This window comes from Maniola jurtina, chromosome 10 (assembly GCF_905333055.1).
Source record: "Maniola jurtina chromosome 10, ilManJurt1.1, whole genome shotgun sequence".
Lineage (NCBI taxonomy): Eukaryota > Metazoa > Arthropoda > Insecta > Lepidoptera > Nymphalidae > Maniola > Maniola jurtina.
In genome coordinates, this window is record NC_060038.1 from 8737456 (window position 1) to 8754305 (window position 16850).

Sequence of the window (16850 nt, forward strand, 5' to 3'; positions counted from 1 at the left end):
AGTTGGATTTGGATTCATTTGCTTAATTTTTCCGAGAAATTATAAACTATATTATCTAGGTCTATTGTCTATTATAACTTGTTTATGCCCGTAAAATCTTCCGCGTGAACTACGCAAATTTTAACTCCTATTTTTACCCCATTAGGGGTTGAATTTTGGAATCATTTGGAATAATTTTTTAGTGGATGTCTACGTCCCAAGTCTACGTCATAGTTAATATCTATCTGCATGCCAAACAGCCTGATCCGTCCAGTAGTTTGAACTATGCATTGATAGATCATGACTGAGTCAGTCAGATATTATAAAGATAAGGAGGAAAGATTTGTCTTTTCTTTCAAATCAAATCAAATTTAAGTATTTTGCGAAATTGTGGGTAAATAACGGATAGCCTAGCAACAATAATCTAGACCTACACAATCTACTGCCGCTGACAGTAGGCACTACTGAGGTACTACAACTAGTTAGGTAGTTAGGTATAGGTACATCTAATCAGTGGTAAATCGATAAACTCTGTACTACCTACTGAGCCGAGTGACCTATCACTTCTATTCTCAGAGCCCATTCCATTACCCTATTAAACCTAGTTTTATGTAGCCTATTAGGTCGTTACCTACATATTATTAGATAAACCCACGCATTTTGTAGCTGCCACGAAGTTTTGACGTTGTTTTTAGGGTTCCGTATCTAAAGACTGCTAACGGAATCCTATTACTAAGCCTCCTATGTTCGTCCATCCGTCTGGCCGTCAGCGGCATAGATAAAAGTAAAAAACCGGGCTGTCCAAGGCTGTCATGTGAAGCGTAATAGGTAGTGAGTTGAAACTTGAAATTTTCACCGAATGTACTTATTACTAATTTTTAACATAATAAATAAATTAAGTAGGTATACAAACTTCAAAATGGCCGCCATAAAAATTTAAAAATTAAATAATGGTATTGTGTGATTGTGCGGGACCCATCGTGTACGAGTACGACTCGCACATTATAGGTTTTTAGTGTGTTTGTAACTCATCTTCATTTGCCATTTCGTAGTAGACATGGCAAGTTATAATATCATTGCTCTGTTAACTTGTGCAATAAATTATTTAAATAGCGTAAATGGTAGTAATCCAACTCTGAATGATGTATTATTTAGCGGAGTATATGAATTTATTGATCTCACGTTTCCATTTGATAAAAATACAATATATTGGCCTAATATGGACCAGTTTGCATTTACAAAAATGAATGAAGCATTTCGCAGCGATGGTTCTTGGTAAGCGCATTTTTTGTATTAATATTATAATTAATGTTAACAATAACTAAATATGAGGTACATTAATACTACGTAATAATGTAAATCACTGCTCGGCTGAAAGTGTCGAAACCTTGCAGCAGTGGATTACGTCATAACAGCAGCCTGCAGTTGCTTGTCATAATATTATTCATGCCCAGTCTGTCGGCGCTGGCCCGCACCCACACATTACGGCAACAAAAAAAAAAACCGGTCACGTGTAAGTCGGACTCGCACACGAAGGGGTCCGTACCATCATCTAAGAAATGACTTTAAGTATTTTTTTTTTAATTTCCTGGCAGCCATTTTAAACTTTTTATTACCTAGGTATATGTTGTTATAGCGGCTTTTACACATTCTGAGCTTGTTCTGTGCTTACAACTCTGCCCATTACGGTTCACGTCACGAGATACAGCCCGCTGACAGACGGATGGACGGACAGCGGAGGCTTGGTAATTGGTGCCATTCGGGTACAGAACTCTGGAAACAGATCAGATGCGTTTCAGAACACATGTAAGGTTCCGTAGCGTATTTCTTATACACGGTAGGTAGTTTTTCATCTAACACTGTTTAAGTAACTCCATAGTCTTTCTGGTTAGGGGTTCATGGTGTCGGAACGGGTTGAGGCGACTGCGTTGGTGGCTAGTTGGGGGTCGGGGGAGTCATGCGGTTTTGACATCGTAAGGTTGGTCAGTTGATTGTGGTTGATGGTAAAAGTTTTGTAGGTACCTACTAAGTACATATTATTTGTCTTGTGCTTTTGAAGTCGGTTCACTTTTCTTGGAAGTTCCTTTTATTTTCCGCATCATTAGGTACGTATCTTTTCTCGCAATTTCGTCCGCGTACAAGAACTTTAGGATTTTAGTGATCCCGTTGGAATTTCTCAATTTATACCCAAGCGATGACTTTCGGATAAAATAGTTGGACCCACGTTGTACAGTACTTAATATCTACCTACTATCCTATACGATGGTACGGAAACCTTCCTGTGCGAGTTCAATTCCTACTTACTGTAATCGTTTTTGTTTAATTTGCCGCTATTTTCACTCGTTCATTTTTTATATTTCATCCTGAAAGGGTCAATATTTTATTATTCGTGCCAGAGTAGTAAGTACTAAGTACACAAAGCAAAACAAATCGGTAAGCAGGCAACACAACGAAGCATTATGTGTGTGCATAACTCGTTTACTTATTATTTTACACCTATCTCTCTTTAATGAATTGTCGGTCTCTTTTCACCATACCTACTTGCAATAATTACAAATTACATATTTCGCTGACTTCCCCACAGCAGGCACTAGGTAGTATTGCCGCTTACCCACGCTGATAGAATCCGATCGTCGAAGCACAATTATGTCAGAGTAAAATGGCCTTAAACCACCTTGAGATAACGTCTAAAATTCACGACTTTAATTAGCAGTTTTCACTTGCAGTGCTGGCTGTAGATATGTGGACGAATTTAAGCTTTAAAACAAGACAGTTAAGGTCTATTCATCACTGAAATGTTTCGAACCCACAAAACGATAAATTATGCGGTGTAGGTATACCTATAGATTACAGAATGGCAATATCAAGTTGATGTCCCATTTTTTAAATCTACCCTACCTATTTTATAAATTATTGTCAAATAGAACTTGAGCACGCGGATTAATAGATCCTAGTAGTGAATTCATTTATGGTGTATTGTGTTATTTTTCACACTGAATAACTACTGAACTTCTCACCACCATGGAACATTTATTTATCTTTGTTTAAAAAGCAGAGATTGTTATTTGAGTGGAATATTTCGATAACCGAAATCGATGATATCGGTAAGTAAACAAATATAACCTACTCGTATTGAAATTATGTTTATGGTTTTACTTATGTGCATTTAGTATTTTCTAAATGTTAGCCTAATGTTTTTAGTCCATTTAATACTTTTAATCAGACGCATTATAATATAACAATGTAACCAATATACTAAATACTAGTTGATGCCCGCGACTTCATTCCCGTGTATATAGGTTATTAAAAATCCCGTGGAACTCATTAATTTTCCGGGATAAAAAGTAACCTATGTATTAATCCAGGATATAATCATTTACAGATGAATACCGTGCGCTTGTGGGTCTGTCACTACGGAGAAACGGGGCATGTAGACAATTGTTGACCTGGGCCCAAACCATCAGCTTATAAGATGGAGTCACATCACCACCAAGAAATCGTTGCAATGCATAGCGTGGATTCCTTTTTAAAAATTTGGTTGACAGCGACCAAGCACAATGTAGTTCTACAAACTGTGCGGAAGCATTTGCGTGCGGCCGGAATACATTACGAAGAAAATATTACGAATGGTTTGCACCAGGACCATAGACTTTCATTTTGCAATGAAATATATAAACTTTGACTGATGTAATTACGTTGTTATTTTTAATAATGAAAAATCTTTTGAGTCGGACAAGGATGGACGTAAAATACTATAATAATAGAACAACAGGTAAACGATATATTATACTTTGAATAAAGTGGTAACTTCAACCTGGGAGTCTCTGTGGGGCAGCATAGACTTGCTGGAATATGGTTACTAACATGACGAGTCGATTACAAAAAGTAATAGCTTACGAGGGTGGCCTACCTTTATACATTATTAAATAAAGTATAGGTAATTAATTTAATTCTATTTGTGAGTGATGTTATTGTTATTGCAGTTAGAAGTTATAATTGATTTTGATTTCTAACTAAGTAATTAACATGTTGATTCATCTCACAAACCTAAAAGTAACCCAAAACGTAAATAAAACATTACGTTCATACTTGACCGACTTTTAGCATACTTCACATCGATATTGGTTTTAAATTACTATAGGAGTAATAGGAGTAGATAAAGTATGTCAATTTTTTTTCCTCTTTTGTATACCTTCTGTTAACTTGATGTGTTAATTTTTTGACAAGCGTCTTATTTATTTCTTGCTTATTATAATAATTTATGAACTGCACAAAAGACAAATAAATAACTTCTAAAATAGAAAAGTGTTATTATTTTTGTTTTTTCTTGCTTATAATTATATTGTTTGAAAGTATGATAATTTTGACTGTATAAAGAAGACAAAATAAATAATTGCAAAAATAAAAAAGCAATCCCCCACTAGGATTAGAACTCACGCCATATTTAAGAACTTCAACACTATTACCACTCGGCCATCAGAACTATGTTGACGAATGTGAAATTTGCAACCCTATACGACTGGTAAGGTTATCTAGAAGTGTGAGTGAGTGTAGTAAGTGTGAGTGTATCTATTATCGGATAGCATCGGGTCGTATCTTTGTGTGTTATACATACGCGCGCATTAGTATGCTCTGCCAAGCGAATTATTTTTCCGAGTGTACCTACCTATATTTAATAGCTTTCTATAACATTTTAACCTTACAGCTCTTTATTTTTAAAATGGCTTTGCCACTGCGATTCACAGACAGACGGACAGACGGATTGGACGAAATTGTAAGGTTGTTTTACTACAGAATCTTAAAACATATCATTTGGCAGGTATGCAGCTAATAATTTCGCAGCAGGCGAACATGGTGGTACTCATATAGACGCACCTTATCACTTCAAAGTCGACGGCTTACGTGTGGGAAATATACCATTAGATAAACTTATCGTGCCCCGTAAGTAATTATTTTATACCTACCGACCTAGGCAATCTGATGCATCTACGAGTAGGTACTTAGCATCGCAAGTGCGAAAGTGTGTCTGTTTGCCTGTTACATTAAATTTCATGGTTCAACTGCATAACCTGATGTTGACGACACAGAAATATCATAGTAGATAGGTACCTACTCGTAGTTTTTATGCTGGAAACGGACATGAGACACTTTTATCGTTGAGTAGGTACGTCACGTAGATATTATGTAAATCCGTATGTTAAACAAGTAAATTATTTATTTATTTAGATGTCTTTATTACATACACACATTACAGGAAATACATAGACATAGATACTAAAGAAACTCTACAAAGGGCGGCCTTATATTGCTAAAGCAATTTCTTATAGGCAACCTTTGGCGAAAGGATTTAACTAACCAGACCTAGCGCGCCAACCTTATACGTTAACTTACGTTACGTAACTTTACAGTACGTTGATATTATTAACCTTGACGCAAGTGTCGACTACTAGACAAATAAAACGAGAACGATGCGCGAACGCATACCTACCTCTTTAGGTAACGACCAAACATTTTTTTTTTATATATGTGTTGGGTTAGAAATTTCTAAAGGCTCTCAGAGGCACATAGGTGCAGCAATGCAACACAACCAACTACTTACCGAACTCCGGGCTACTCAGTAGGTAAATATCAAAACCTCGAATCCAATTATCCAATAGGTAGGTAGGTACCTGACCTCTCTGGTTGGTCCCATGGTCGATTCCTGACAGGGGCAATTTTATTTTTTAAAGAAAATTTTTATTTTTTAAATCGTTTCTGGTGATCTGATGAGAGGCCTACTGAGAGGTGAGATCGCAGTCAAGGGCTAATTTGTAACGGAATAAAAACCTAACTTTTCTTAAAAATACCGCCAAGGACAATTTAACTATACAACACTCATCTTTCTTTTTCAGTTATAATAGTGGACATCAGTTCTAAAGTAAATGATGACCCGAGTTTTGTACTGCAAAAGTATCATTTGGATTATATGTTGAATGACAATTGGGGGAAGCCTTGCGTTATCGTATTTAAATTTGGATGGAGCAAGTTCTTTTACGATAGAAATAAATATTTAGGAGTACAACCAAATGGCACGTTTCATTTTCCAGGTAAGTGTACTGAGACACAGACACTGTTGCAACTTGCAACGTAATGAAGTGCAACACATAATATTGTAGCTGCCTGCACATCTTCCTATAAAAAATGTAGTGACTCCGATCTTTTTTTCGAGTCTCGACTCTCGTCATAATCAGATCAGTTGTTGCCTGTATCTTGACTAGGCGAAACAGAGGTGAGTTGAAACAATACTGATTTCACGGAACTTAGTACCGTTATCAAACTGGTATTGTCGCTTGTCTGCCGCCGCGCCGCGCGCCGCGCCGCTCAAGCTCGCGTGTCGTGGCTCGCACGACGTCACAAAAATTGTGAAAAGTTGTAACCTCTTATTTATTTAAACAACTGTATTGTTAACAAAATTACAAAGAGTAAGAATACAGGATACACTTTAAAGTTTTTAGAGTTCCTTACCTCAAATGGAAAAACGGAACCCTTATAGGATCGTAACGTAACGTCCGTCCGTCCGTCGTGTCTGTCAAGAAAACTTATAGGGTACTTCCCGATGACCTAGAATCATGAAATTTGGCAGCTAGGTAGGTCTTATAGTTAGGCTTGCCACCCGTACTTTATTATAAAGTATTATACGTTATTTCAGGTAATTGTACTCTATACTTTATGAGAACAATAAAGTTCACAAAAATACTTTATTTCGTATGATTTGATTTCTTTGAGATTTTGAAAAGTTTTTTCTGTGATGAATAGTTAATGGCGAGACGAAAGAAATAAAGCGTCTCTGAATTTGATAAAAAATGAATTACTTATTTATTTTAATTTAAATATTGAATGTAAAGATGCTGTTCAATTGTTTAGTAAAGATGCCAATTTGATACAAATTGCAAAAAGCAATAAAAAATATGTTTTTAAACATAATAATAAAGAAAAATAAATTATACTTTATTTTGATACTATGTACTTTTTTTTTCTTACCTATAACAACCAATGTACTTTAACTGCAAAAAAAAGGTGGTAACCCTACTTATAGTACAAGTAAAGGAATAAATTCGAAAACCGTGAATTTGTGGTTAGGTACATCATTAAAAAAAAATGTGTTTCAATTTTCAAAGTATACCAAGTGGGGTACATAATAGTTTTTGATTTATCGTGCAAAAGTCGGAAAAATTACTCGAGTACGGAACCCTCGGTGCGCAAGTCTGACTCGCACTTGGCCGGTTTTTTTACTAGGTAATTTGTTTCTTTACTAATTTAACTATTAAAAAAGAAAGACTAAAGTCAGATTTATATTTGACTGATGTGTCGTGTCGTGATGCATCAGAACTGAATCGGTATCATACATTTTGTATGGAAACGTTTACATTGATGTGTTATTATTATTATTATTATTATTTATTTATTTAATTAGAACGGACCTCTTAAGTCCAATTACACTAATTAAATTAAGTTACACAATAAAAAATAAATTTGTCAAAGTAATTAGAATTTGTAAGTTACACAATAAAGTCAATAATAATCAAATATTATTAGTGTTATGACGTGTCGTGATGGCTTCTGATGTGTCGCGTCAGTACTGATCCCGATTCGCGGATTCGCGTCAGAGCGGCGGGTTGCGGGGGGTGCGGAAACGGCGCCATCACGATACGTCAGATTAATGTGCGCGCGTCAGTGCTGTGTTAAGTTGCGTCAGAGTTGGATGAATCATAGAACATTTTAAAAGTTTGACCTTTTCTAGAGCTGCGTTAATATTGATTCAAAATATTATCCTGATGCGTCAGAACACGACATATTAATGTAAACGCTAGGTATCACGTCAGGACACGACACGTGTCGTCACGTCAGTCAATCAAATATAAATCCGCCTTTATAGAATCTTGGCGATTCTGCGACTGTGTTTGTGGTTTAAACTGTTTTCTGATTAGGTAGGTATCTACTTGTGAATAATGTGTTTTTAATGTTCCAGGCTTAAGTGCGGAAGTGGCGGAATGGATTACATCGTCACACAAGAACGTCGTAGGTATAGGCGTTGACACAGGCTCCGTCGATCCTGGATCTAGTACAGACTTCCCTGTACATAAAATAGCTTCTGCAGCAGGTCTCTATAATATTGAAAACGTTAAGTTGGATGTGCCTGTGCCTGGTAATTCCTATTATATTTTTGACCAAAATGAAACATAGGTCTAGGAGAAAAGACGTTTGCTACGTCACGATATAGACTTCTATTAATCTACGGACCATATCTACTTTATCCACGGTTTTCTCTAGATTAGAGAACTCCCTGTGTCAAAAAAACATTCAAAATTAAATTCGAAAATAGGTTATTTTGGTGACTCAAAATGGTTAACGCCCACTGAGTTTTTAACCGACTTCCAAAAAAGGAGGAGGTTCTCAATTCGTCGGGATCTTGTATGTTCCCAGATTACTCAAAGACCCCTGGACCGTTTTGGAATTTTTTTTTTTTGTTTGAAAGGGTAGGTATACTGTGCAGGTGGTCCCATATAAATTTGGTATAAAAGCTTCACTCTTGGATTTCTAATTTTGTTTTAATATGCTCGCTCGACTTCATACCTAGGTACATTACATGTGTAGCTAAACAAAAATTATTTTCTACTTTTTAGTGTTTTTGGTTTTTGAAGTCGGTTTTATTTTTCTTTTGAAATTTTTTATTGTCTTTGTCAATGTATGGGGTTGTAACTGAGAGCCCTATTCTAACTTCTCTCCGTGGATACAAAATATAGTGTCTGTGATTTCAAAATAGGCGAATTTTAACCTTCGACCGAGGATCGTTAGGTTTATATCTACACTAGATGATGACCGCGACATCATCCGCGTGCATTTAGGTTTTAAATATCCCGCAGGAATTTGTAGGCAAGTACTTTCTGGGACAAAAAGTAGCCTATGGCTGTCTTTGAGATGCAAGCTGTCTCTGCACTTTTTACCACCAAAACTAAACGCCAATATTAAGTAAACCGATGGCCAATTAAAGTTATGACATAATATGGTATATAAGACATGCCTACACGCTTTCGCATTAGTATGATACCCTCATCTGTGGTATGTATTTCATTGGTGTGTTACAAATAAAAGATGGATGCTCTTGGATTTGACTTTATTTCCATTCACACGACACAGACAGACATTGTATCAAGACAGCGATAGGTGACAAGTGTGTGACAAGTGACAGATGACATTAGGATATTACACAGACTAATATCACAGACTAATACAATACCGTAACATCTCCCTTTTTTTTTTTTTTTTTTTTACACTAGGTACTTACTGTTAACAATTTTATTATTATGACAACGACAGATTTTTTATATTTTATAAACACAAGTATATACATAGTACAAGTACAACATTATTTTTTATAACACCACAAGAAAATCACTTATGACTATCCAGGCTGCATGGTTTACAACCTTTGCCTTTCTCGATACATTGACAGACTACTACTAAAATTGACATTTGTTTTTTGAACCTTTACCTTTCCTGAAAAATAATTTAAATACTAACATTTTGTTTACATCTTTAAATGATTGAAATACTAACAAACTTACTAACAAATAACAATTTCATTTTGTTTACATCTTTATAGGTATACTGACTGTGTTGTGTGCTGTGAAAAATGATATTATGTGTGTACTGACTGTTTAATGGTAAACTGACGGTTTCTCCTAAACTGTCCTAGTTCACTGTTTATTAGATAACTTCTAGGTTCAGGACCTATCTGGATAATAACTCCAGGAACCCATTTTTTGTGTTCAGGTTTGTGTTTAAATAAGATTTTATCACCTACATGTAATGGTTTAAGCATTTTTGTATGTTTATTATAATAAAATTTTGTGTATGACTTTTGTTTTTCATTTAATTTCTTTATTTTATTCATATCACAAAGCTTAGGTAGCAAGTTTTCTTTTCCAGTAGGAACTACTGTACGCAGTTGTCTAGACATACACAGCTCTGCTGGTGAATATTGACTTTGTTTAGGGGTATTTCTGTACAAAAGTAATGCTAAATACATATCAGATTTGTCAGTTTTACACTTAATTAACATATTTTTTATAGTTCCAATAGTCCTTTCAACTAAACCATTTGATCTACTTAAGTATGGACTAGAAGTTATGTGTTCTATGTCCCATTCTTGAGTGAATAACTTAAACTCTTTGCTATTAAACGGGGGGCCATTGTCTGTTATTGCAATCCTGCAAATTCCATGACGGGCCAATATTGACTTTAAATGTGTAATTACTTGGCTAGCTGAATAGCCTGATGTTAACTTGGCAAGTTCTATATACTTTGAATAATAGTCAACTACCATTAAGTATTTAGTTCGTTCAAATTCAAAAATATCTATACCAATTTTGTACCATGGTATGTTTTCATACTCATGTTGCATAATTGGTTCTTTACTATTATTTCGACGGTAGGATAGACAAATGTTACATTGACCTATATATTTTTCTATATCATTTTGCATATTTGGCCAAAAGACTGTAGTTTTTGCTAGACGGATTGAGCTGTTTATACCTTGATGGGCAGAATGAATTAGTTTTAATATATACTCTCTCATTGACTCTGGGATTATAATGCAGTTAGATTTGAAGACAACGTTATCAATGACATATATTTGATCTTTGAGACTATAATAAGATTTGACTGACTGACTAACTGAACGCTTATGATCAGGCCATCCGTTGTGACAATATTGAATTATTTGACTTAATGTTTGATCTTGGACTGTAGACTCTTGAATTTCTTTTAATTTCTCTGGACTGACTGACAAATTAGACATTATTATATTAACATGTAAATCTATATCTTGATCAACTTCTGACAAACAAGTTTCACTTAATGCTGCTCTAGACAAAGTATCTGCAATATATAAGTAACGACCAGGCTTGTATACAACAGTTAGATCATACGGCTGCAATCTAAGCATGATTCTTTGCAATCTTGGGGGAATGTCATATAGAGCTTTTTTGAAAAGAGTTATGAGAGGTTTGTGGTCTGTCTCCACTGTTATGTTATGACCATATATGTATTGGTGGTACTTAGTACAACCAAAGAGGACAGCTAGTAGTTCTTTCTCGATCTGCGAGTAGGACTGTTGTATTTTACTTAGAGAAGCAGATGAATATGCAATGGGTTGCTTGTCATGGGATAACACTGCACCCATGGCATCCTTCGATGCGTCTACAGATAAAATTATTTCCTTTTTAGGGTCATAGTATGTTAAGACAGGTGTTGAACAAATAACTTTTTTAATATTATTAAATTGAGACTCATGGTGCTCTGACCAATACCATTCAGTATTTTTTGATAAAAGTGCTCGCAAATGACTTATTTGCTGTGACAAATTTTTAATAAATGGACTAAGATAATTGACCATACCTAGGAATCTTTGAAGATCTGTTATATTTTTAGGACTTGGCATGTTACAAATAGCTTTTACTCTAGACTTATCAACTTGTACACCTTCTTCACTAAATATATGGCCTAAATATTTGACTTCTTTTTGACAAAACACAGACTTTTCTTTGTTAAATTTTACATTAATTTGACGTGCTCTTTCTAAGACTTTTTGTAACCGTTGATTATGTTCTTCTACAGTTCTACCATAAATAAGAAAATCATCCATCATAATTTTAACACCTTCAATATCACCAAATCTTTTTATCATTTCTCTATGAAATATTTCTGGAGCTGCATTAATACCAAAGGGTAACCTAGTGAATCTATATCGTCCAAAAGGTGTAATAAATGTACAGAGCTTAGAAGAAGCTTCTGACAACTTGAGCATCCAATAGCCTTTATTGGCATCTAATGTTGAAAAATACTGAGCTCCAGCAAGACTAGATTTAATTTCATCTAAGGTTGGAAATTGGAAATGTGATCTTAAAATTGACTGATTTAGCTTTCTAGGATCAATGCACAGACGTAATTTACCATTCTTTTTTGACGTTAAGACTAGAGCGCTTACCCATTCAGTAGGCTCTTCAACTCGTTGTATGACTCCACTTTTTTCCATAGATTCTAGCTCTTGTTTTAGTGGTTGATGAAGACGGAATGGAACCCTTCTGCATGCCTCTATAGATGGAGTTGCATTAGGCTTCAAGGTTAGTTCGCATTGAAATTCTGTTAGACAACCTAAACCTTCAAACAAGTCCTTATTTGTATCAACTATATCTTGACATGTTAAATTCTGGAAAGAAACACTATTAATTTTTCTTATTAAATTTAAAGTTTTACAGGTATCCCTACCTATAATATTTTGACTTTTCATGTCGACAATATGAAAGTTAACTGTATATGACTTATTTTTATGAATCACTGACAAATTGCATTGACCTACCAGAGGGATAATTTCTCCACTGTATGTAGAAAGTGTGTTCTTACTTTTGTGTATGTTGGAAAGTGGCAGATTTAATGAGTTGTATGTGTGAATGGATAGAATATTTGTGTCTGCTCCAGTGTCTAATAAAAAATTTACCTGTATTTGGTTTATACATAGATCAATATTCCAAGGTTTTGACAAATTAGACTTATCATCCTGTATACAGTAGACAGAACCAACATAAAACAAAGATTCATTATTTACAGACTGATTTTCACAATTGACTACTTTTACTTGATGTGAACGGCAAAACTGAGCGAAATGATTGGACTTATTACACTTTCTGCACTTGACACCTTGAGCTGGGCACTTGAATCTATGTACCTGACCGCACCGACCACATGATGTATTCCTCTGACTTGACGTTGATGGTGTGCGTTGACGTCTTTGCTGTGACTGGTGTCTGGACCTGTTTCTATGGGAAGAGTCTCTGCGACTTGGTGATCTTGACACGCGTCCTATGAAATGTAATGATGCGTCTTCCAATGCTTTTGCTTGTTGTTTAGTAGACTCACAGCGCTTGGCTATGTTTATTGCCTCCTCTAGGGTGTTCGGTTTTTCAATTAGAATCCTTTCTTTATAGTAAGTGTTGTTGCAGTTCCAGCTAAATATGTCTCTGAGCAAGCTTTCACGTATGTCACCAAATTCACAAGTGTGACTTAAATTTTTTAGATCCGTGACATAGGTGTCTATAGATTCATTTGGTAGTTGTTTCCTGCTAAATAATTTATGCCTTTCTATCGTGACGTTTATTTTCGGAGTGAAATACTGTGTAAATTTGTTACAGAGATCGCCAAAACTAACTTTTTCGATATCTAGGTCAAATGAGTAAAAAATTTCCAGACAATCTGATCCGATGAATTGCAAGAGAATGGCTGTTTTACGTGCATCTTCGGCTTCATCTAAATTATTTGCCTTTAAATAGACTTTCAGTCGTGTGAGCCATTTTTTCCATAGCAATGGGACGTTGTTACCTTCAACGATGAACGGCGGCAGGGTCATGCCTACTGGCAATGGCGTCATGGCGTGGCTGGTTGACGACTCGCTGTGACCTGGTGGTCTTCTAGGCTTTGTGTTCACAAAATCTTCGTCCTGCATTGTTTTTCTTTATTGTGATCCCTGTTCTGGCACCATATTTCATTGGTGTGTTACAAATAAAAGATGGATGCTCTTGGATTTGACTTTATTTCCATTCACACGACACAGACAGACATTGTATCAAGACAGCGATAGGTGACAAGTGTGTGACAAGTGACAGATGACATTAGGATATTACACAGACTAATATCACAGACTAATACAATACCGTAACAGTATGAACGATATCAAATGCAATCAGCAATGACCAGATTTTTAAATAATTTCCTATTAGGGCTAATTTTCGCATAAGCTGAACCTATTTTGACGGTACTTTCACTCTAATCATGGCCCACGCAGCCAGCCAATGAGTTATTTTATTTTCACCACGTTCAATTCACAATTTTCTTATATGGAAACATTTTCAGATAGGGGCTGTACAGCTCTGATTTTGCCGATGAAAATTGCTTTAGGGACTGGAGCACCTCTGCGTTTGGTGGCTATTTGTCCGAAACAAACACCTACGCATTTTTGATAAAAATTATCGCAATCAGTTAAATAAAAATGTCTAGAATAACTATAGCAAATTGCATTTTTATTTCCCTACATTTTCATCGTAAAGGATTTTTATCGCAATGAAAAAACACTAATTGTTCGCTTTAGGACAGATTCATTTTGATATTAATTTCCACAAAAATGTGATGTACAATATTTGCTACAAGTAGGTACTTGGCTTAAAATAAAACACATACATATTCGCAAATCTTTATTTGGAATGCCATAAAAACATAACTAAAAACTAAATGTGAAATAAAATCTACTTTAATGGTTAGTTCGGTTGTGCACAATCTCTTGATTATTGACAGCTGTAAATCTAATACTATCCTTTTTTGCAGAGAGAATTATGAAAGGGATAGCAATACCTGTCGGTTTAGTTTAGAGATCGTGTAAAGTCTGTTTGCTTGGATACGGTCGCCTTTGTATCGCGCAGCATCTCGTCAAAGGCAACGCCGTGATTTCTAAGTTCATCGCGTGGGGTGAACACCCGCAGGAGAATTCGGCATTTACCTAGCCATATTTTCCATTAAAATTAAACTACTTCTACAACTTTCATTTATATTCTTATTTTATTAGAATAACCATAAGATTAAATAGTATTCTATTTATTCTTAAAAAAATCTTTTGAAAAACGTTTATTAAACAAACAAAGTAAAAAAAAATTAAAACAAAAGAAAAATAATGAGAGCGCCTGCGGGTGTACCGTCACTATCTTAGTACACAGAGTATACAAACAGTTTTAGCCATAAATACAAAAGCTGACAAGTATTGTTTTGATAATATTATACTTACTTTAAGCAAATGATTCTTTTAATTTTTTTTAGTCTCTAGTTCCACATGAGGAACATACAAAAAATGGAAACAAATTAACCAAGAGAGCTCAAACTTATTAGCTATGAAAACAGAAAATAAAGTAATATAATGCATAAAATTTTGAGAAAGAACTTGCCATATTTGCTCCATGTGTCAATTGTCACGTCAAAAGTACGGTTTACCCTTGATTCTTCTTCGCTCTACGGCCTTTTGTATTGCGGTTTTGTGGTACGCAGTAATTCCACCAATATCGATCCAGTGGAGAAAACTGAAATAACAGTTGACACATAGAAAAAATATGGTGAGTCCTTTCTAAAAATGTATATGCACTATTACAGTACTTGAAACTTAAATAATACTAATGTAGGTACTTAATCACAATTGATGAACACTTTTTCTTTGATTAGATTGTCGTAAATTAATTTTCCATCAACATCTCTGAGTTCTACACTTGGTATGACGTCAGCTTTAATAACTTTAACATGGAAAGGGTCTTTATTCAAGAATGTGTCTGCCAATGTTTCACCCAGAGTATGTAGGTCATCAAGTGTAGGATTAACTTGGATACCATGTAAAGTTACTGTTACGGTTGCAGGAGGCAACTTTAAATGTTCTTCACTAATTTCTCGCACATTGTTCAAAGCGAGTATTTCTACATTTCCATAGTCGACAAATTTCACTTTTATAAGCTTTTTGACCTCGCTGTACTGTAGAATCAACGCTCTGTACCATTGGCCGTCTGTCGGGAATAAAGCCAAACATGCTTTATTTTCGTATATACCGTTCAGAGCAATCTCGTGACTTTCAGATTGCAGTTGCGCGTACATTTTCTTATATATTTCGCTAGATTCATGATCTTGAACAACGCTCAGTTCAAATTTATTTCTTTCGTTCAAAACTGTTATGTTACACAAGAATTCCGATTCTGTGAACGGTGGGAAAGTCACAAAATTTCCAATAATAGATTCATATTCCTCTTCTTGCATGATTTCATTCCAGTCTTTGCCCTCAATGCCAGAGCTCATCAGCACGGACACTTGGGACTCGGACGACTGCGATAGATGGTCATCCGATTCGACTATATAATCAGGTCCAGAATCCGATTCTATCAGTTCTTCTATGTTTATATTTTCCTTAGGCGCAGGAGCAAATTTTCGAACGACGGCTTTGCTGCCGTCCTTGTATACTGCCAGTTCGAAATCGACGAGATGTTCGTTTATCCAAAGTTTGTCATATTTCAACTCGATAGGTACGACATCTCCAATCGGCTCGCCGGTCACTTTAACGTAGCACTGTTTCTCCACGATAGATTTATGAATATAGTCCAGCGCCTGCCTATCCCATTTTTTTCCTACAGGCTTTATTCCATCCAAGATGCACTTGTGTGCTTGTATTGGAATTTGATATAGAGCGATGCTCTTTCTAATATTTTCGAAGGAGCACATCTCTTCATTGCCGTAATCTATGTAATGTATGAGACAAGTCGATGTTTCGTCGTTTACTTCTATCACTCTTCCTCTGTAAAAACGATTGTCTAAAAAGAACAGAGCGATGCAAGGCTCGCCAGCAGTCCATTTGACAAACTTCGCTTTAGGATCCGGGTCTTTGAAACGCAGATCTAGTGCCTTGCGAATCAACTCGAGCGTGTCTTGCTGCGATATATCGTGCAGGTAAATTACACCGTCGTTGTCGATGTACCTGAAATTATACATTTGAAATTATTCGACGGACTCCCCTGGCGCAGTGGTAAGCGCTGTGGTCTTATTAGTGGCAGATCACAGGTTCGATTCCCGGTAGGCGTTTAGAATTTATGATTTCATATTTCTGGTCTGGTCTGGCGGGAGGCTTCGGCCGTCGCTAGTTACCACCCTACCGGCAAAGCCGTGCTGTCAAGCGATTTAACGTTCCAGTACGATGCCATATAGAGACCATAGGAAACTGCCATATCTCTTCCAGGTTAGCCCGCTTCCATCTTAGACTG

At 35.8% G+C, this 16850-nt stretch overlaps 2 protein-coding genes across 2 annotated transcripts in view; one reads left to right on the plus strand and one right to left on the minus strand.

The window, feature by feature from the left end:
* Positions 1–951: 951 nt before the first annotated feature.
* On the plus strand, positions 952–14982 carry LOC123868673 (isatin hydrolase-like). Its single transcript, XM_045911225.1, has 5 exons — positions 952–1254; positions 4799–4920; positions 5871–6065; positions 7988–8164; positions 13927–14982. Exons 1-5 carry the CDS (start codon positions 1037–1039, stop codon positions 14031–14033), a joined length of 819 nt encoding a protein of 272 aa, XP_045767181.1. The 5' UTR covers positions 952–1036; the 3' UTR covers positions 14034–14982.
* LOC123868656 (RING finger protein 17) overlaps positions 14252–16850 on the minus strand; it is a 30061-nt gene continuing 27462 nt past the window's right edge. Inside the window, exon 24 of the mRNA XM_045911189.1 lies at positions 14252–16567. Coding sequence (XP_045767145.1) covers positions 15241–16567 — 1327 coding nt within the window. The 3' untranslated portion in view covers positions 14252–15240. The remainder of the gene's footprint in view (positions 16568–16850) is intronic.

Excerpts from the sequence above, each read along its gene's own strand:
- LOC123868673 (XM_045911225.1), top strand. The coding sequence starts at position 1,037 with ATGGCAAGTTATAATATCATTGCTCTGTTAACTTGTGCAATAAATTAT. Across the intron at positions 6,066-7,987 it reads TGGCACGTTTCATTTTCCAG|GCTTAAGTGCGGAAGTGGCG; the intron begins GTAAGTGTACTG and ends TTAATGTTCCAG. Across the intron at positions 8,165-13,926 it reads GTTGGATGTGCCTGTGCCTG|ATAGGGGCTGTACAGCTCTG; the intron begins GTAATTCCTATT and ends AAACATTTTCAG.